Source organism: Platichthys flesus, chromosome 11, assembly GCF_949316205.1.
Source record: "Platichthys flesus chromosome 11, fPlaFle2.1, whole genome shotgun sequence".
Classification (NCBI taxonomy): domain Eukaryota; kingdom Metazoa; phylum Chordata; class Actinopteri; order Pleuronectiformes; family Pleuronectidae; genus Platichthys; species Platichthys flesus.
The window spans coordinates 18,913,910-18,936,587 of record NC_084955.1 but is presented as its reverse complement, the minus strand read 5'-3'; the positions used below and the strand labels follow the sequence as shown (position 1 = coordinate 18,936,587).

Sequence of the window (22,678 nt, the reverse complement as noted above, 5' to 3'; positions counted from 1 at the left end):
TGTTTTTGACAGCTCTGGAGGCAGAAGGAGTCAGTGTCTGGCCTGAAGTGACTGGATACCTGGGGCCTGATGTCGCCCTGTCACACCGGTTCATCCAAAGACCAGAAAACAGAATAACAGATCAGGTTCAGTGTCTGCTGCCACCAGAACGAAAGAAAAACACCATCCCTGCTCCTCATCGCCTGTTTCTTGCAAATTCCCAATTCTCTAGATTGTGGGGCAGAGAAATTATAAATACGAGGTCGCACATGTGCAGCGGCCTTGTTGTTCAAGGTGAGCATGTAAAGCGTTTTTCAACAGGAAGTAGAGAGAACCCTAGAAATGGTCTATCACATGAGTGGTAAATAAAATAGTGGTAAATTATATTTATTAATGAATTAAAAAGTTAAATAATGTTCTTACACAGCAGAAGGGTATTGAAGTACCTTTACCTCTATGTCTCTCCCTTATTTTACTACTTTCACGATCATAAAAACCTTCATAAACAGGTGTTTGAATTTATCATCAAATTATTTGGGTGAATACCGACACTGAAGTTATGGTTGAATTAATTTAAAATTAACATCACTGAGGATAGCGCCAGCACCATCAACAGATGCAGATGTTCCTGAGGATGAATGCTCCAGGAGTATTTGTATAGTGCAGCTGCAGTTTACGTGATCAGAAAAGGTTTAACCATGTGTTAACAAAGCACACAAAGGAACACGTCATGGGACATCAATATGGGGGCAGATCCAGGAGTTTTTTTTCTTCGCTTTCCTTAACATTGTGAAATCGGTGTTTTTGCAAACGTTTGTTGACGAAAGAAATCAGTCATGTTAAGGGAACTGTTATTCACATGTGTGGGGAATTTAGTGCAGATCCAAATGCAAATCTGGATCCAGTGAATTTAAATGTGTTTTCATAAGGGGTCTGTCGGGCCTTGGCACAGGCTTGAGCTCTACTGAATTCTATTCTTGTTGTTTATTGTTTTATTAAAGCAAATTTAAGAGTTTGTATTTGTTAGGATAGAATCTCCTGAAATCAACTAGTCAGTCACAAACTAACTGAACTCAACACAATTGTCTTACTCAGATTTGAAGCTTCAGGGACTGAACAGCTGAAGGGAACATCCTCTTCTTGATTTATAATCGGCACCATATTATTTTACTCCCATTGTTTGTTTCATTTCCTTTTACTAAATTTATTCTTCCGGTCAGATCCAGGTGATGGCGTTTTTCACTCACAATCATCAAATAGAAACGAGCAGCATCAACAAAGCATTCGTCAAACTCTCAGAGCTCTGACTTCCCTGCTCGGTCTGTGGCTTTCTGCCAGAGTCCTGGATCTATAAAAAAGCTTTTACACGTAGTTTGGCGTTATTCATTTCAGCCGAGCCACCGGGTGCCAGTGTTTCATTACAATGAAGGAATGTGTCAGCCGGTTCAGCAGCGGCTCATTAATGTGTTTGTGGACAATGGTGGATCAATGTTGGTTTTAGTAACGGGACATGCATGGTTTGCAAAGTAGCATCATCATCATCATCATCATCATCATCATTTTACAAGCTCATTTACAGGCTCATCTTTGTTCTTTTCATTTTATATTGAAATTTGGCAAATACGTTGAATGGACATGACAAAATTATTATTTTCGTTGTTTAAGTATAAGATTTGTATTATTATTATTATTATTATTAATATTATTTAAGTGGTGTTACATTAGAATTCCTGCAAGATATTTGTTGTGGTCATGCTTGGTTTCTCATTCTCAGGCAGGATATTGTTTTTGACCCTGTGTAATATGTGTGTGTGTGTTTGTGTGTGTGAGTGTGTGTGTGTATGTGTGCGTCTGTCTGTGTGCGTTTTAGAGTGTGTGTGCGTACGCATACAATATTGGTTTCCCCAGACGACTAAGGTCTTTCGGAGCTGATTGGTCAAAGGTCAAAGGTGAAGGTCAACAAAAATATGGTCTGAAAAACACATTTTCCAGGATATCTCTACAAATAATAGGGCTGGAGATACAAACATATATTAATCAGAAATGTATACCCCATAAAATCCTGAAGAAGACACGATGAAGTCCGAAAGTCATGTCATGCATAGTAAATAAATCCTCTAGGACGTTAGACATGACCTAAAGCTTTTATCTTATCAAATAATGATTGATAATCAAAGGTTGAGAATGATGTTGTCATGATTTCACTATAAAGCCAGATAATTAAATCATGTGGTGTGTTAATGCTTTGATTTGTGCAACCAACATGATGCAAAACCTGATCAACAGCCTCTTTAAATCAACTTATCATTCTCGTTACAATATTGAAAGTCAAGTTTTGCCAGATTAGGGGTTTATACAGTGCACATGCATCACCCTTCTTAGTTCTCAGTTACCATAGAGTTGTCATGTCTTCTGCAGTGTTGGGATGTAACTAAATGCATTTGTTACGCCTCTGCACCTTCTCGCTCCTTTTGTTTCAATGCATCAACTACAGTTTCCTTTCAGAGCCATGTTTTGTATTAAACATGAGGAACTTAATGAAATACACTGTTCTGCGACTGGCTTTTGACTCCTAGGGTGTCTACATTTCAAACGTTTGAGTTGTGAGCAGTATGACAACAAAGACATTTCACAGAAACACAACAGCTTGGAAAAATGGCCAAAATCTAATATAAGAGTGTATCAGAACTTCATTTATTTTCTTCCCTACCACATAAATCATCTCGAGACCCCTCTGATTTATCTTGCGACCCTTTGTAGGAGCGTGATCCTTAGGTTGGGAACAACTAGACTAAACTCCCAAGTATGTGGTTGTATATGAAGCATTTGAAAGTTGCTTCACCTCAACAAACTTCCAACCGTGAAGTCGAATGCGTCTATGAGGCACTTTCCACTTGCAAAGCAAAGACACGTGTCACTGTGCGACTGTTTGTATCATTTTATTCCAAAAGAAGTTTGTGTGTCTATAGGTTTGAACAACTGGGCGATCGCTCTGCAGAACATCATTGCACCTTCAGCCCGATGCCTCCCAATCACCAACCTGCACCCACAAGCACACGATAGACCCTCCTGCTCCTCAGTAGGAATAATAACAACAATTTAATCATAATATTCATCGTCAGTTTTAATAATCCATTTAGCACTAGTATAGAAATATGAAAAAATATCAAAGAAAAGAACGTAAAGGTAAACGAAAAAGGTTTGTTTTGCTGAGTGACCGTTCAGACACCCCTTCGGATTTGTTTTGTGACCCTCCCTGCCCTTCGCTACTCGTACTGGGGTTATGGTTCGCACCGTCCTCTTGCCTCTTCACAATAATGCATTGCAGCAAAACATGTTTTAAAGCTGTAGATGGCCACATATAAGCTATATGGTGCTGTTTTTTAGGGACAATTGTTTACAGAGCAAGACAAAGATGACGAGGGAAAGAGATTGCGAAGACAAATTTGAAAACAATATCCTTTCGATAACAAGAAATCATGATGTGGTTGATGAGCGTGATTGTGTTTGTGAGCGTGTGCGTGTGTGTGTGTGTGTGTGTGTACACTTTGACGTCTTGTGGAGACAGTTCATCTCATGTGGTGTTGTCAGCATTCCAGACACAGGCAGAGGTAAACAGAGACAGAGACTCTTCTGCTGACAGCCATCATTCAGAGCAACAGCAGAACGTGTGCAAAGCAAACAATGTTATCGGCCATTATCGGCAACACAACAGCGTGGAGAAATCTGTTGCACCGAACGAAATGATCATTTTATACAGCTCGGCAATTTTAGCCCCGACAACAATGTCTGCATTTATAAAGGGATTCATAAAGGGATGCATTGATGGTTTTGCACGTTACCTCAGACACATACTGCTGAATATACATGGGAGGGAAGCAAGTGAGGGATCATGTACCACAACAGTGTGATGCTATCAATGATGAAAGCATATAAAACCTCAGCTACAGGTGGAAGAGGCAGCTGGTAGCTCTCCACAGACACAAGACTTGTGGAAGCCGCGGGTTAATGAGACACGAGGATCTTGGCCCAGACGGGGAAACTGTCATTTTAAATTAGGGGAGAAAAAACATTGATGCATTCAGGGAACAGGAAAACATTGACTTCTGAGAAGTGGTAATCAGCGGCTGAAAAATTACATTCATGATCTCTTCTGTCAGGAAATCAAACTATTAAAGAATTGGCAAATACGCACAGCATAATGGGAATTTGGCAATTACATGCTTTGGAAATGTTGCATCAGCCAACACTCAAATCTTGAATATCCGCGTTTCCTTGAACACACCAGCCAGAGAGGCTTTTCATAACTGCTGTATCAAACTGTATCTATTAACAGTGAGTACCCCATGGTTCAGCACAGGGAATCACTCAACAGGGAACATTTTGGGAACTGATTGGTAGAACAGATTCAACAAACACTGACGTTAATGGAGCGCAGTGTCGTTTACTTCTGACTTGGATGTGATGTCTGAAGTAATCATGTATTAAGGAATACAAAAGTACAGACTGACCGAGTTTAAGTTGCTTCTGCAGGGATTCTTTCAGAAAGGTGGGACACCACAGACAAATCCTCGCCACTCTGGCGGTGATCAAGTGGCAGAAACTTGGACTATGGGCAGAAAAGGTCTCTGGTTCGACTCCACGGAGAGACAACAAAAGACGAACCTGGATTGATCTGTCCAAAAATCCAAGAGGATTCTCCCTACCCTGTCTAGTGCCCCTGAGCAGGGCACCTTACCCCCCATACATCTGCTCCCCGGGCGCCGTACATGGCTGCTCACTGCTCTGTGTGTTCTGCACCAGATGGGTTAAAAGCAGAAGTTAAATTTCCCTACCTGCATGAGTGTGCCTTTGCATGTCTGTGCATGTGGTTGGGATAAATAAATGCATCTTAATCTTAACCTAAACAAAACAGAAATCATACAGCAACCAATACTTCCTGATGTGCCACACATTCAGTGTAAATAAGTCGACTGCCTGTCCTTCTTTTATAAATCAGCTCCTAAACGTCAGTGGAGAGAAGCTCTTCATTCATTTCAGCTAATTATGATGATCGATCCGCCCACAAACAGCTGATGAGGGAGGTGGTGATGCAGCCTCTCCAAATTCAGTGTTTTCTGTTTGACTGTCAAATTAAATAATCTCATGTTGTCCTATAAAAACTGTACAAAGCAAAGTGTGGGGACTGAGTGTGTGTAATTTTGTGCAGATCCAGATAAAAATCAAGTGAATTTAAACGGGGTTTCATGAGGGGACTGTGTGTGCGTTTTTTCGGAGTGCCCTTCTAATTTTGGTAATGTCGACCAATCTTACGTAAAAGACCAAAACTAACAATGCATTTGTCCGACTCTCAATACTTCCACAGCCGTTTGTTTCCAGCGAACACGCAACAAATACGACATAAGGAGTTTCATTGCAAAAAAATTATAAATAAAAAAGGCACAGTAAATTCCTAGAGGAGCAGGGCACTGAGGCTTTAAGCAAATGTTAGTCAAGCAGAATAGTGCTTGAGGGGGATGAGGTTCAGCTGTGGATTTATATGCTTTTGAGTATTAGAAGTAAAGTACAGGCGGAATATGGAGGCTTGAGAGCTCCTCTAGCGGCCGCAGGTACGACTCCGACCCGGGCCTTTGCTGTGCGTCTTCTCCGCTCTCAATTCACACCTAATGTCATATTAATAAAGACAGAATGCCCCATTAAAAATAGTAGAAAATGCTATTTAACTGAGGTGTTCATGTTCGTGGTAGTGAATGGTTTGGCTGTTTGATGACAACAATGGAGCTCTATGTTTGTTTTGGTCTTTTCATGAGATTCCTTGAAAATGAAAAAAATTATAATTTATAAAAGAATTATAGCCACACATATTATTTAACATTCATTGTGATGGATCGGCTATTAAACATTAACATAATTTGCGATGAAAACAGTGGCTACTTGCAAGATTAGGAATCTAAATCCAGGGAAGGGTTTGAATAATCGTTGGCGGTTATGTTAAGTGGACACACACTCAAAGTTAAAGGGCTGAAACATGCAAATCCTCCAGTGTGTTCCTTTAAGTGCCGCAGCACGTGTACTGTTCAGGTTGTTCGTGTCGGACAGTATGGGGCTGTGGCATTAACAACACAATTAAGAGAGACCGCATTCTCCAACCAGCCGCAGTGAAAAACATGTATTTCCTCCAAATCTATTTATCAGCCTGTTTTCCTGTGCTCAACCCTCTCCTGAATCGGTCCCTAGCCACCGAGGGGAGTAATTAGGCATTCAAAAGCTTGAGACAGTATTGACGGGGCTGTGTTGAGTCTATCACTCTGGCAGGAGTCTGTGCTGTGGACGGCCAAGTCTGTCTGTTAAGCAGAGGGAAGGGAAGAAGCTGCGGCTACAGTCTGCTGGCGCATTAACAAGCCCCTTAAAAGATGCCCAGAATTAACAGATCAGGACAGATCTAATAATTGAAGTAGTTCAGTTTGGGATTTCTCATTCAAATTCAGCTGTGTACCTTCCCTCTCTGCCTCTCTCTATCTCCTCTATCTCCTCTCTCTCTCTCTCTGTTCTTCTCTATCTTGTCCTCCCTGGCTCCGGCTCAATCGGTCTCTCTATCTCTTCTTTGCCGTGTGAACAGAGGTGAAAAAAAAAGGAGTCTTGGCAAGCGTTACCCAGGATAACGAGGGACATTAATTTCACATTTCAAAGCCCTTGCTCTCTCTCTCTCTCTCTCTTTCTATCTCTTTTTTCTCCCTCCATCTCCCCCGGTCTCTGGCCATCTGATTAGCTAACATTAGTAGAAGGGTGCTGGGTACATGGTTCTCCTCAGTGTGAGCAGTTACAGACAGATTTAACAGGAAGCACAATTTTGTACAGACACACACACACGCACAGTGTAAAGAAAGGCAGGCCAACAGTTTCCTCTGCTAGTGTTTGTATGAAGCGGTTTTGAAGTTGTTTTATCCACAATCCCTGACACCAGCCAAAAAAAGCAGCTATGGGGCACAGGGAGGGACACAAAACATCATGAACACAATTAACCATAGTCAAGTTTCTTATGTAATAATCCACCATATTGTCACGCACAGTCTGTATTTAATTGCCACTTAGAACAATGGTAACAAAACAATAAACACAACCAAAACAAAAACAGGAAATAATTCTCTGAAAGTCTTTTTAGTTGCTGTTTTTAAATCACATACGGATACGGTATGTCCTCCAACAAGGCTTCATTTTACTAGAGGGGCGGTCAACTTCCAGGCAAGTGTCTGTGGAAGAAAACCAACGGCCTCACATCTAAAGGTTAAGTGACAAGGGAGCGCGGAGAGAGAGAAAGGAAGCCAATGACAGCCGTCGTCTGTGACCTCTGGGCTCAGATTTCTCTCACAGAAGCTTTAACCAACCACTATCTCTTTGGAGCCAGTTCTGTATCTGTGGGCCGCAAGCTCACCTGGAGAACAGGTTACAGTCTTCCTTGTCTATCCGGTTGCCTCGCTCTCTAATGGATGACCTTGCAGAGTTCCGTTTTTCCCTCTTTTGTTCTCCGATGAGTTTCACCTGCGGAGCCGAGCAATGTTTTTCTGAGCAGCCCAAATGTTCCTCAGTCATGTCATTGGCTACCTGCAGCCCTCCGCCCCCGCCCACACACCTCTGGTCTCAGTCCTGGTTCACCAGTAGGTCTGTGGTGTTGCTGCTCTGTGGAGGTGGAAGGGGTCGGGCAGTATGAGGTGTGGGGCTGTGATGTAGCCGCCTCGGGCTGGGCCCCCCTCCGCCCTCACTGTCTGTGTTGGATGAGGATGGAGGCGGGGGAGGGGGTAACCTGGGCAGGGGTGCCGATAAAGGTGGTATTCTTGTCGACGTCGATCCTAAACTGCTGCCTGACCTCAGGCTCTGGATCCTCCGGCACTCCTGGCAGATCCTCACGTGGGTGCAGCTGCGGGCAGGCAGCATCACAGGGGCGGGGGCCGGTGGAGGAGGGGTAGTGTTGGCACCCAGGGGATCATCTAGGAGCCGTTGCGGTCCAGGACCAAGATCTGAAAGCCCTGTCCCTCCTGCTCCACCTCCTCCACCTCCAGCACCACCTGTCAGGGGGCCTGCTCCACTGTAGAGCTTCCCGTTGCTGAGGCGCATCTCCCGCACGAGGCGCAGGGGCCGAGGGGCCCCCAGAGCGATGCGTGCCGGGTGGCGCAGGGCCGCGGAGCTGCTGAGGGGCCGACGGCGCCGCATACGGGAGCTCTTCTTACAGGAGACGGCGTTTCGGAACTCTGTGATCATCTCCTGACAGACAGACACCTAGAGAGGGAAGGGAAGGGACGAGGAAGGACAGTAGGAAAGACGGAAGGGAAGGAAAAGGGAAGGAAGGGAGGCAAAGGTAGGAGGGGCGCAACAGACACAAAGTAGGCAGGCAGCCGAACAAGACAGTGGTAAGGCAGTACATGAATAAGAGGGCGGAGGGAAAAACGCAAAAGAAATGAAAGGACAACGGAAAAAGGGAACAAGGCAGAGAAAATAGGCGTAGTAAGGCATGGTAAACGAAAAGTTTGCAGGAGAAGCGAGGGCACAGAGATCAACAAATGAATTTTGAAAACAGAAATGAGGAGGTGAAGGGGAAGGACGTGGAGATGGGTAGAGATGGGAGAATAACCGAGGAGCAGAGAGTTATTACAATCCAAACACACAGAACACCGAAATGTCGTTTAGTTTATGGGCACTTCATTATGACACTGTGCACTATGAACGGACAGGCAGGCCTACAGGTGCACTAACACAAACAAAGACACACAAACGGCACAACCCCACACACACGTCCCCATGTTTAAATAATATCTACTGGGATACACAACGAACAAAATGCATCAACACGTCCACGACACACAAACACCACTCTCACTGAAATAATAATAGAAAGTCATGTGCTCACATAAACAGAAACAGGACTCATAATCGGAGAACAGACACTGATGGCCGAATGAGGGGAGGTGTGTGTGTGTGTGTGTGAGTGTGTGTGTATGTTTGTGCATATGTGTGTGTGTGTTTGAGAGAGAGAGTGAGAGAGGGAGACGCACAGTGAGATGGGTAGAAGTAATCCAAGAATGGAAACGAAGAATACCAGCGTACATGTGAGGCATGTAAAAGAAGATACATCATGACATTTAATGCCAGGGAAAAAGATCACACTACTTCTTTATGCAAGCAAATATTGGCATCTCTCAATATTGCTTATTCGCACCATCAAGTTTAGCTCGCAGACACTTGAAACTGCCACACGGTTTAACACCAAACACTAAAAAAAGGGCACGGTGACTTCAAAACAGGCACGGCATGCAAAGTAGAATCCAAGTCTCTGTTAGTTTTATCGTCTTTTGACACCACAGAAGTTCAGGGGCACATTCCTCTCATCTCAACATGCACATAACCTCAAACGTTACAGCACGCACAGACCAACAAACGAACATATCAGTGGAGGCAAAAGGAAAAAAGAAAATCTACCCACACTCACACACCCACGAAACAACGTAATCAAAAGGGTTGGCGGGGTGCCATGGGAACCTACTGGGGTGTGTCTGTGGTGTCGGCGAGGGCAGGTATGGGGGCATACCTCATCGGTCTCTGTCGAGCGGCGCGTCGACCACACAAACTCCATAATGGCCACAAACACGGCAATGATGAGGCCACAGATCAGCACCACAAAGATGCCCCCAATGTTCTCCATCCCCAGACCTGAGAGAATGAGCCACAGGAGAGAAGACATCAGCACACGCATGCAACACTTTGATAAAAAGGCCATTTTGTCTTGACTAGACACAGGGAGTACTGCGCAGCCAGTAAAAACTGTTGCATAATGTTTTCTGTGCCATAAGCGGAACTCTGTTAAATGAATGGTTCAATAGTTTGGGAAATATTGGCTTATTTCATTTTCTTTCTCCAACTTCTTGCCAAGAGTTAGATGAAATCAATAAATATGAAGTCCTAGACAGCCGCTGATTAAATACTGGAGACAAACTCTGTCCAAATGTACAAGCTTCGTCCCAATGTCACACAAGCAGCTTCCCATTTTGTCAGACACTGCTTATCCTTGGAGGATGGCGGAGGGAGCTGGATGCAGTGCCAGCCGACTTTGGGCAGGAGGCGCAGTACATCCTGCTTGCGTCACCAGGGTGTCGCAGGACCCACACACAGAGACAAACAAGCATTCACTCTCAGTCAATTTAGACACATAAACCCAATTTGCATGTCTAGGGAAAGAAGGAAGAAGCTGGAGAACATGTTGCAAACACAATGAAAGTATGCAGACTCCACAAGCCAAACCGGGATTTGAACCAGGAACCTTTTTGCTGTGGGGGTGTTAACAACCGCACCTCTGTGCCCTTTTATTTGCACAGGTTACACACAATAGCTAATGTGTTGCTGATAGCCAGACTTTGTTAGCTTTCGATTGAGGCTAGCTGATTAGTACACACAAACATTTCCAGTCTGAATGCTAAGTTAAAATAACCAGCTGTAGCTTTGTATTGATTCTCATTAAAGTCTCAGCAAATTTTTGTCAAAACTGGTGAACTAATCCGTTAAATGGGAGGTCACATTTATCATCTGGGGTTGGCACAGGTCTGAAATCTGGATTGGTCAGTCAGTCAGTCATCTTCTATGAAGTACAAGGAACTATTTTCAATGATGTGTGGCCTTGCTCAAGAGCTTACAGTGAACAAGGAATGACTTAAATGTGCACTTTTCTTAATCAGGAATTGTGCCATGATGTTAGACCCATTATTGGCTTCCCCGTGTAAATTGTGGCCCCTTTATGGCCTCTTATTTTAGAAAATTCCTCGATCCGCCACCCGGTTGACAGCCTGTGTTATGTGAGGGTCTGAAAGGACTCTCTCAGTATTTATGGAGCTTTTCTCGTCCTAAGGACTAAAAATCACAATTTCTCAGCCTCAAATTCGACCCTTCTTCTTAAATCTGTTCCAACCTTAAGAAAGTGCAAAACCAAATCGCTAGAGTGCTCCTCCAATTGAATTAAAAAAAAGATGAAATGCCCCGTGATGGAGTGAACACCCTGAAATGCTGGAGTGTTCAGATGAAGCTCACTGATGCTGAAACATCCGGCACAGAGCATTTTGTTCAAAGTTATTGAAACCATTTTTTAAAAGAGGATTTCCTCTGACAGCAGCGGCTTTAATGCAGAGTCATTTTCATTGTCTTTGTCATGTACGCAGGCACAGACTTTTAACACTCTCTCACACACACACACACACACACACACACACACACACATAAAAACCCACACTCTCTCTAATACAATTTCCATTACACACCACCTGAGACAAACAGGAGACATTTGGGAAAGTAGATTGTGCTAAGCACCCTTCACAAGGACTTTAGGTTAGGCATTAGCCATTAGTGGGACTGTAGCAGAGAGTGAGGAGACTATTACTGGGGACATTAGAGAGAAGAAGGGAGTGGAGACAGACAGCTGCGGTCAACTGACCCTTGGCACGGTGGTCCTCCTCTTTGGGACATTGGCCCCCCTCCCACCACCTCCTCTTCAGTATCTCCAGCCTGTTGTTCTCCTGCAGCTGGAGGATGGCCAGCGTGATCTCATCTCTGAACGGAGACCCTGGCAAACGACAGGAAGGCAAGGATAAGAGAGCGAGCGTTGGAGGACGGGAAGAAGGTGCAGAGGAAAAACAACAAAACACACACAGCCCGGACAAGAGGAGGATTATTCCAGAAGAGGAGGGAAAAAACGTGGGATGAGGAAAAATGTGAAAGAAGCTAGGAGGACGAGTCGCAGAGTATGAATTGCGGTTGCAGCCGAGAGATGGCTACGAGTGATCTTATGGTGAGAATAAAGAGAGGATTAGTGAGGGATAAAGAGCGAGAATACATCCAGACTGAGCCCAGCGGAGCAGCTGCTGGTCAGAAGGAATAACAAGCATGTCATGAACCAGATACAGTAGAACGGGCCGAGAGGATTTAAAGGGTCTGCTCAACTTAAACCATATATTTTCTTTGATTTCATATATATGCTTATATATGTTTTTTATTATGCAACATCTGTCTTGCTAACCAGTTAGAAGGAGGTCATGTTTTCATTTGTGTTTCAGCAGCATTTCTCAAACATTATTTGACGGATTACCACAAAACATGGTGGAAGGATGCAGGATGGGTCAGGGAAGACATTTATTAAAATCATGGAGAGGGTCTGGATCAGAGGAATTATTTTTCACTTTGCATGTCGGGCGTTTTGTGACATTTTCATCCAGTTTCCCAGGCAACAATTCATGGATCGGGAACTTGCATCTATGAGTCTGTGCAAATTGGTGCAGTTTGATTGACTTTAAAGGGGGAAGGTGGGCCTTGGCAGAGGTATACGCTCTTCTAAGCTTCTTCTAGTTTCATAATAAATCAGAACCCTAAAAACCCATCTGTTGAAAGAGCAAAAACAAGGAAACATGTCCCCAGCCCCAGTGTCCTGGATAACCACTTGTTCAAGCTGTTATCATCTATAAGACGCCATAAATCACCTCCCACCTTGACAAACAATTTCAAAAATACAATATTCCCTCCCCCCCACCTCAATGCAGACCCTGAAACCCTCTCTCCATAAAAATCCCTCGCCCTCCGAGTGGGTTACATCACAGCTGCTGTGCACTGACGCAGGGGAAGCAGCTCATGCAGATGTTTCCTCTCCCAGGTTTAGAGTTATTATCCCTTCTCCTGATGAGGTTCAGGGTTTTGGATCCAAGATAAATCCTCATCGTTCGTGCTGAACCCCCCTGCTCTGTGTGGAACATGCTCACTCACACCGTGTCTATTTCTCTGCCAGAACTTGTGTTCACCAGTGCAGCAGACTCAAACAGCACTCTCCTCCTCTACAGGTCACTGGGGCTATAGGTGACCTACTACCTCACTCTCTAAATAGCTCTGAGAATAAAGACCCTGTGTCCTTGACTATTTTTGGAGTCCAGTCTCTGTGAAAAAACTCAGCCTTGAGCTTAAAGGTCATCATTTATAAGAGATTTTAAACAGTAAGGCAGCAAACTGTTTTCTATGGAAGTATGTTTGTTGACTAATGGCATCCTGAGTGGAGCAAGAAGCTCCATGGGCCCTCCACGAGTTTACAAAGCACAACAAAGAGGCCAGTACACAGTGCTCAGGTGAAATCAAGCTTTCACGATTCCCTCCACTGAGGAAACCCTGCTATTCAGCTAAGAAAGATATTGAGAGAGCTCTGACTTGAAATAGAAGTGGCTTTTTCTCACTAATGGCTTTGGGTGGATTGTTGTGTTTTTGTGCTGTTGTGAATACAGGGGAGGTTTGTTTGTGTGTTTTGGGGTCAATTTTGTTGCTTATGGCATTTGTTGTAATTCAAGATGCTGGTGCTCCTGATGCGACATCTTTTGAGAGTGAATAATTTACAACTGTATAGGTATATATATAACCTTTAAGCATATAAAACAGTCTTTTAAGAGGAGCATTTCTAAATAATGTAAGTTATCCATGGCATTTATACATTTTTAACCACAGTAGATCTGACAATCAGGGGCTTGAAACATGTTTAAATCCCCAACACTGCACTGGAGTTCTGCTTCTGCTTTTATTTTATTAATCTGGTGACTTTGTTGCTTGTATCTCTTCAGTTACATGCAGTACAATTTAATGTCCAAAAACATGGACATTCCTTGTCTACTGCATTGTCACTGTTGTCCTCTGAGCCCTCTGATATTAGAAAGTAAGCTGAGTCTGCTGATGTCCGGGGCGGGATGTGTGACATGTCAGTGGAGATGAACAAAGCTCCAGTCTCGGGGTCAGAACCTCTGAAAGGGTTTGCAAAATGAGTTTGAAGTGCAGTGAGATTATTAGCAGAGAGGGAAATAAGAAAATCTATATGCATTTTACATTTATTTTTCTCCAAACTTTCCTTTAATTCTTTTAATTTCCCTTATTTTTTCTTGTGAAAAACTGTGCATGCTGTTTGAAAAGAGAAAAGAAACAATGTGATGAGAGAAATCCTAATGTGATGGGTGGCTGCAAGCGCATGTTGCTTTGTATCAAGACATTAAAAGCCTTCGAGCCAGTGTGTTAACATGCTTTGTGATAATATTTCTTTTCTTTGTTAAAAGCCTGATCTCACAGCTATTGTTCTGTCAATGTTTTCTTTAACTACTGGATGTAGAACCCAGAAAACCATACATATTTAATAGGTTCCTGCTTTAATTAGTTCCTGCTATTCCTTTGCCTTAATCTACAAGCCACGGCACAGTTACAATAAAATACTGCAGCAGCGTATGGAACCAAAAAAAAACGGGTCATTGTTACAATCCTCGTGGTTTCGTTTATAACACTATGTGCTTTTTGTCGATTTCACAGTCGATCTAGGGCCTTTATGGATAAATAATATGTGCGTTGACATGACAGCTATATTTGTGACCTTCTGTGACCTTTAAACGCTTGACGATGCCAATCCCAGCCTTGGACCTTCGGGCAATTGAGTGGAGGCAATAAGACAAAAGAGGATTGAGTGGTTGCCACAGGGCCTCGTGTGCTTTTAGATGCACAGCTTGAAAGGAACGACCCTGAATAAATCAATACTGATGTATAAATCTCCTCTCAAAACATTTTCATAGGCCCACTGGAAGACTCATACATTCATTATCATATTTTACACTGTGTGTAATCGCATCCTCTCCGCTCGATGGTGTTTTTTTTTTCAGTTGTTTATTTAACATAGCAGCAATTTAAAATGTTATCAAATTAAAGTAACTCAATATTCAAACGCAAGAGCCCACTATGCATATACATGGATGTATGTTTATATATATCTCTAAATAAGGACTATAATTAAAAAGCAACAACTTAGCAGATAGCTTTACACAATGACTATCTCTAATTGTGACGATTACTGTGGCGCACTGTATTCCAAGCAATTTAACATATGTGTGATTATATTTTATATTGGTCTTATTGGAAGTTATTACCTTGTCAGTCATGCTGTGTCAAGAATTGAATTGGAGATGCTAATAAACTTTCACGACTGCACTGCTGCAATTGCCTTTTCACCTGTCTCACTAAATCACAGCAATGTTGACAAGCCATTCAACGTGCTGCTGCTATTGGCTCCTAACACAATACAACACAAGGTCACACAATACACTTATTTTTTACCTCTCTGGCTTTATGTTGATCATAGAATTCATTTAAAAAAAGTTAACTTCGGGGGCAGCTGGGATTTCTAGTCAGTAGCACCTAAACTTTGGAATAGTTCCCCAATAAGATTAAGACATTTGGATTATCTAGACTATTTTAGTTGCTCTCTTGTGTGTTTTTGTTTGAAATCCTCTATTTATTTAGATTTTATCACTTTTCTTTGCATTTATCACATCATCAGGTCCAACAAGGAGAATTGTGAAAATACTAAATTAGCGTTGTTACCCAGTGGCATGCCGATGCCGTAGCCCTTGGTGTCCAGCAGGCCGCCGATCTTTGTGAGATTACAGTTGAGGCCGCGGTGGTATTCATTCATGGTGCTCTCCAACAGGAAGGCATACTTTGAGTTGAGCACACGGGCAATGCCCTCCTCGGTGCTTTTCACGAATACGCTGGGCTGCTTGGAGTTCATGTAGTTCCACATGCGCTGGTAGGTCTGGTAACGTGAGTTCTGCAGAGGAACGAGAAGACATCAACGCAGATTCAACACTGACCGCAGACATCGATATCTTATCATTGGTATTAAAAGACGAAATCAAATGGAAAATACACATAGATCAGAAACTCCGGTGTGAATAATGACAAGTTGAGTACAACGTAAACAGCAAATAGAGGGTAAAAGGAGAGAGGGGAGGACGGGAGAGTGAGGAAAAAGTGAGATGAATTAAGGCAACAGATTATTTGCTCATGGCGCAGCTGATGCAACATCTTTTCTACAGATGGAGGTAAATCAGCAAACAGGAGGGGGTTGCAGCACTGAGCAGAACGAGGCACGCTCCAAGCCGAGGATTGAGTGTTTAATGAGTACAATTACATGTTGTTTTGAGTGTAGAGAAGGTGTGTGTGTGTGTATTTGGCAATGAGTGGGGTAATATATACCACACTTACTTATATATATGGACAAACACCATGAGAAAGAAAACACACACACAAAAAGCAACTTGGCATCTAGCCATTTCCCATACATGCACACAAATAAACAAGTATGTTTTTTTTAAAACATTCACCTACACAAACTCCCACATGTAAACACACCTACGCACAAAGACAACACACACACACACACACACACACACATGCGCGTGATCTATGACAAACACAGATGCCAACACAGATGCCGGAATCGCTTTCATAAGCAAACACAGGCAGTCAGCCACTCAACACAAACAGCCATAAAGAAAACAAACGAGGAACTCAAAGATAAAGTCGCAAAGATGAGGACAAGCATTCACTCCAGGCCCGACAATAAAACACAAAAACACAAAAACTTCACGATAAATGGTCGTAATAAAGAGATTCAGGGAATTGTCAGATTGAGTAGATCCGGCTGCCATCACAAATAGCACAATATAACATCTACACACAAACAGATACACACACACACACACAAACAGTGCCAAACACAGAGACAAATCCTATATTCATCTGCAGTGGCTCGTACCATGAAGAAGGTCATGGTGCTCCCTCCGTGGATGGTGCCGTACCCGATGTTGGTCTGGTCGGCCAAGTCGTCGGGGGACTCGATGGGAACCTCCATCCTCTGGACCGTGAGGAATGCCGCCAGGTTGGCCGTGTAGGAGGAGATGATGATCAGGGTGAACGCCCACCTACGAGGAGGAGACAGAAGGAGAAGAAGAGGGAAAGAGGTTAGTGTGGGGATGTGTGATGTGGACGGAGAGGACATTTTAAACAGAATATCAATAAACAGCTTTGGGGACTTAAAATAAATCGTGTAATACCCTCAAGATACCATCGGATCTGTCCCAATACTACTCTGCAGTACAACAACTTAACCTTAACACAAAGAGCTGAGTTCAGTGACGAGAGGAACAAAATACTGATGGTGTGGCCCCCACAGAGCCCTGATCTCAACATCACTGAGTCAGTCTGGGTACTACAGGAAGAGACGGAAGACATTGAGACAACCTAAATCCTACAGGAGAACTGGGGAACCGTCTGAAAGATAATGGGAACAACCCTCCTGCCATAATAAATGTACAGAGTAGAGGAAGGTGATGCTGGTTTGGCAAACGGTGGTCATTCAGTTTAATTTCTGCATCTGCCAATTGAGAAACAGCTGAAGCAGAAATTGTTGTGCTTCTCAAAGTTTTGCGAAATAATCATGCATAGCCACTATTTCCATTAATCGGCCCTGCTCATTGATTTGCAAAACCGCCTGAGTAGAGATTCCTCTGCATGAATAATAAAGAGATGTATAGCATCTCACATTAAATAAAATACTATACAATTAGAAACCTGAACTACACGTCTAAAAACTTTCTTCCAGAAGAATATCATGTACTCACTATACTTAATAATCACTTCTATTCCATATCTAGCTCAACCTCAGTGTAATTTTCCCTTCCTGTCTTCCTTTACCCTTTATCTCCTTAGCTCTTAGCGATTATTATTTCTTCCTCAGCACAGCTCTCTTTTAACACTCACTCTTGTTGCCACAGGAAAACGATTGGGACAGTATTTCTGTGGGCTTAGCGTTTTCTGTTTGCATGAAGAGCTAGCTCTTCAAGAGCGAAACGTATAAGCCACGCGTCAGCTATATGACGAAAATCCCCGAAAGTCATTATCTTACACAGCAGATGTGCACAAGGAAAAATGCAGGTTTTTGATTAAGGAATGAGGTAGCCAGTAATTGATTTTTGATTTTAATAATATTATATATTAATAAACTTCATTTATATAGCTTTTTAATACGAATTATGAATACAAACCATTATATAAAGAAGCAAAGTAAAAGGGAGATATGAATAAAAAATAATATATAAATTAAATACAGGTTTTAAGAATACTAATTTTATAACATCTGTGTGGTAAAGTTACAAAATTAAAGTAAGACCAAAAGCCTAGTAAAGAGCAGTTTTGTAAGAGCTATTTATTAGAGTATAAGGATTCAGCCTTAGATCTCCTCTGGGAGTTTGCTCCATAGAGAGGGTGCCATAACAGAAAAGGCCTTGGTCCTCATCCTCGTTTGTTGCTGGTCTCAAATTCTTGCCTGCTTCACTTAAGTCTCCATCCTCGATGAATGTGTCCTTCAAATTTCCAAATTCCACTGTGGAAGTTGCACAAAGGAAAAAGATTCGCTTCCAAAGTAGTTTTTATGTCACAAATTAGACCTGCACAAGTCTTGAGCTCCGATTAAAGCTGAGCACTGGGACATTTTCCCCTTTAGTACATGAAAACTGCTTTCAATGTCAAACTCTAACACCGGTGTGCACAGTGAGGGTGAAACATTCACCCTGTGTTTCACCCTCACACAGTGAGGGTGAAACATTCACCCTCACTGTGCAATAGCAATAGTAAGTCAAATACATGTTTTTGAGTGGAAGTGGGCACACAAACACACAAACACACAGACACACAGAGCAATTCAGATACTTACCAAACCCCACTAACACATCTGGTCGACAGGGCTCTGGGCATTATCTCTGATCCCTGCTGCATGAAGCCTCCAACAGGGAACCACAGGCTGTTTCCCAGTGTGTACTGGTTCTCTAGCATGTCCCTGCGCTCTCGCAGACACGGGTGAGGGTTGTACCACTCGTAGGGACTCAGCCTGTCGGGGGGGGGGGGGAAACAAGGGGTCCAGTGGAACCAGGTCAAACTACAGAACGGTAATGCACTTCTGCCAATTCATTCATCAATCAGTCACTCGATACTTGTCAAACTGTCTGCAGGAGGTTGTGTTGGGTAGAAAACATCCCGGTATGTGACAAGCAACCAGTGTTCGACAAGACAAATGGTGATAGAGCACAGATGTGAGCTGCAGATTATCAGTACAGTGTGTGATGTAATGTATTGACCTTGCAGCCAGGAAGAGCACGCAGCTGACAGCCAGGTAGGCGAGCAGCATAAAGAGCCAGACAGCGGGAGAGAAGGGATCGAGGAAGGAGAAGTAACCAGGCTTCCGACCCTGATGCGGTGAAAAAAGAAGAAGAGGAGAGGAAGGACAATCAAGAAACAGAACGGCGCCGACAGACAGACAAACAGGCAGGAGGGCCGACTGTGATAGAAAAGAAGGTGTCATGTCCCAGTAGTCAGTAATTGTCCCTGCTGCACCACAGGAGGGCAGTGTCCTTCACTGCACTCCCACTGCAAGTCTGCAGTGCTGTGATACGCTAATGCTACAATCCATAAATGCTCCATTTCATAATGCCTCCTGCCGAAGCATACTTGGCCTAGCCCCAAAACCTCATTAGCAATGTACAGCTGCCACAGTCACCGAGTTACAGAGCACTGACTTACTGGGCAATTTAAACTACACCAATACATTTCACTGTGGACCCAGTGGCTGCAGCATCCTACTTTCTATACATAAACAAGCTTTAGCTTCAGAAGACGAGATCCACAGCCTGATTCCTGAAGCAACTGTCATCGGCTCCTGTGTGACCCTCGCTCGCTTGAGAGCAGCGCACACGGTAGAAATGAAATCCAGTCCCAGCTCCAGTGTAAGTTTCACCCAGTGGTCGCCCCACAGCCCCGGATAACACCCTCACCAGCTGAACCCTGTACAAGATGCTGATCCCCAGGGTCATGAACGGCTTAGAGAAGTCGATAACTTTCTCTCTCTCTGACGTGATGGTGAAGCCCGCCACGGCCAGGTCCGCTTTCTGTAGGATCGACAGGGAAAGACAGATGGACAGACGGATAGATCATAGAGGGGGGGCAAGAGAAAGACAGAGGTGGTGGACAAAAAAACGAGAGGTGGTCAGGTAGCTGTGCAAAAACACTGGACGTTGCATGAGAACATTACGGTACAAATAAGAGCTCTGGATCACGGGAAAAATACAATTCTGTCCTCGCATTTGAAAAAACATAAAGACATGAACTCTGTCCCCTTCCCTATGGAACACACACACTCACACAAACACACACACACACACATTATCCACGTCCAAATGAGGCTAATTGCAAGTAAGCACTGGGTGTATGGTCTCTCCACCTGTATAAAACCTCGCAGGTCTCTGGCCGCTCTGCCTTCCCTCCATCTCTTCCATTAAAAGCTAATTGATGAACATGGGCCGCTAATTAGAGCTGAGTGATCAGGCAGTGGGGAGGGCAGGGAGGGAGAGGAAGCGTGGAGAGCTGGGGGAGCACCAGTGTGGCAGGCCCCACACAGGGACCACAGTCTGGTAATTGAAGTATACTGTATGGTAATTAAGCAGAGAGGGGCTCTCATTAGCCTGTTTCAACCAGAGTGTCTGTCAGAGGCGCACTAGGCCTGGACAGGGGGGAGAAAGAGGGGCGGCGGCGGCAGTGGCGGGGGGGAGGCGGGCTGGGTTATGGGAGGGTTACTGTGAGGAAGGATGGCGCAGACAATTTTAGGCAATGCTACCATTCTCTTTTGGGGAATTATCAAGTCAGCTTTTGTCCTAGATAAGAGCCTTACTCCCCTCTGAGGGCAATTTGAGACATGGGAAGTTACAGCAGAGTTGTGGTTTGGGGCTAAAGCGCGAGTGTGTGTGCGTGGGTGGGTTTGTGTGTACATGCTTGTGTGTGTGTGTGTGTGTGTGTGTGTGCCTGTAGAGACACTTGTTTGAACATTTGAGCATTTTTCGGTGTTTGTGCTTTGTGCATGAGAGTCGGGAGCAAGAGGCAGAGGGAGAGGGGGGAGTACTCACCCTGTTGATTAGCTCTCCAACCATGCCAGTCCAAGAGCCGTTGGGCTCTGGAGCCCCGTACAGCCCATCATCCACCAGCTTGATCTTGAAGGAGAATTTCAAGATGTTCGCCAGCTCCCTCAGCATGTCCACGCAGAAGCCCTCGTACTGGTCGTTGCCCTGGTACACCTGGTAGTTGTCCTTACGCATCACGTATGGGTTTTCCTGCACACGGGGGGGGGGGGCACAATCCAAAACAATTCATCTTGTATTCGAGCAGAGATTTTAAGGCTCACAGTTTCAAAACAAAAGCAAAAATATATTACAATGATATTTAAGATATAGTTCTGCAATGAAATATGCTAATTTGCTTTATTTAGGCTTTCTAAAGCGTTTTCAATCTCTAATCAAAATAAATAATAATATAATAATTGCATGTATTCCATCGTTGGAGAATACAATATATAAAACATATAACGTAGGTCTACTCATATACAGATTTAAAGAAAGAGTTGTCACATCTGATTCCTTTATAACTTAATTTTAAAGACATTGCAGTGAGAACACAATACAAAGATGAGTTGCATCACAGGATTCAGATTTTCATATTGTATAGAATATCGTGGCCTTGGCTGAACCGATTTAGCTCATTTTCTCTATCAGCTTCTTGTCAGTCACCCCGGGTGTTGTGGAGGTCCAGTCCTAATTGCTCTTAGTTCTTTGTTAAAGGTCATAAAATGGCTGGTGCAAAACGCTGTAATGGATCAGATCAAAGACAAAACAGACAGAAACAGTGACAGCCTTTGCAATAGACCTGGGTACAAAGAGAAGACAGACGGCCGTCTTCTCCACTGAGCATGAAGCCAAATGAAGAAATCCTTCACAGAGCTTGAGTCATATGTCCAGAAATCCCTCGACACATAATCAAGGGTAAACTTATCCTGGGAGAAGGAAGCAAAACAGCTCTGTTGGCTGGGAAATATCTACGTGTAAGCTTGCCACAACAAAACCATATGAGACTCCTCTTTGTTCTACTATTTTAAATTCTAATAGGATTATCCTCCTTACTGTTTTTAAAGCACCCTGTGGTGCAGGCAGTTTCCTGCATCAGGTCGTTTTTACACATCAATTTCCAACCTGATGATGATACAGCAACATCATGCAAGAGCTTTATTGATTTTCCGATGTTACATTACTCATGAGGAAACCAGCAGGAGACAAATCATAGTATTTGGATTAAAGCAGGGCACCGTGATTTTTGCCAGTTTGAGTCCAACACGTCTCTCTCTGCGCTGTGTCAGTTTCTATGACAGCTACAGTGACAGCAGAATTAGCAGAAACAGACCCCAGCGCAGCACGGGCTGCGGCACAGCTTGCGCGGCAAAACACGAAAACAACTCTGACCTCGCCAGGGCGGCAGTCCAGAAAGTAGGCGCGACCTTACCAGTATGGTGGTGACAACGAGGGTCTTGTTTGCCAGCGTCTCCGAGACATTGATATCCAGACTGGTGGAATTCATCGCCAGGGTGTTGTTGGAGTACCAGATCCCAATCTAACACACAAGAGAAAGTGAGTGGAAATCAATTGGCCATTATGGGATAAATAATGTGCTAAATAATCTCCAGGTTCGCTGCAACCGTTACGCTGTCACTTCAGGCTACAAATAAGCATTTCAGTGAGTACGTCAACCCTATTGGTCTGGTTTATAGTACCTTTGCATGTTGAATATTTTATGCCTTGCGTTGTTATCCATATTGTTACATGCTGCATACACACGTTGACTTAATTGTTCCCACTGGAGCTATATAAGAACCTGCAGTCTATGCACTACTGTTAAAAAAAAAAAACGATGTTTACGGGCAGAGCAACGAGCTGAGACAAGATGGCAAAGA

General features: G+C 43.7%; 1 protein-coding gene across 2 annotated transcripts in view; it reads right to left on the bottom strand.

Annotated features, from left to right (window-relative positions):
• Window positions 1-2,902: 2,902 nt before the first annotated feature.
• Window positions 2,903-22,678, bottom strand: part of grik5 (glutamate receptor, ionotropic, kainate 5) — a 34,704-nt gene continuing 14,928 nt past the window's right edge. Inside the window, exons 10-19 of one of the 2 annotated variants that reach the window (XM_062400090.1) lie at window positions 22,231-22,338; window positions 20,808-21,011; window positions 19,683-19,796; window positions 18,990-19,099; window positions 18,569-18,742; window positions 16,613-16,778; window positions 15,397-15,622; window positions 11,450-11,578; window positions 9,515-9,681; window positions 2,903-8,253 (exon numbers count right to left, since the gene is read on the bottom strand). In XM_062400090.1, coding sequence (XP_062256074.1) covers window positions 7,618-8,253; window positions 9,515-9,681; window positions 11,450-11,578; window positions 15,397-15,622; window positions 16,613-16,778; window positions 18,569-18,742; window positions 18,990-19,099; window positions 19,683-19,796; window positions 20,808-21,011; window positions 22,231-22,338 — 2,034 coding nt within the window. In that variant the 3' untranslated portion in view covers window positions 2,903-7,617. The remainder of the gene's footprint in view (window positions 8,254-9,514; window positions 9,682-11,449; window positions 11,579-15,396; window positions 15,623-16,612; window positions 16,779-18,568; window positions 18,743-18,989; window positions 19,100-19,682; window positions 19,797-20,807; window positions 21,012-22,230; window positions 22,339-22,678) is intronic. The other variant, XM_062400091.1, reaches the window with a different exon arrangement.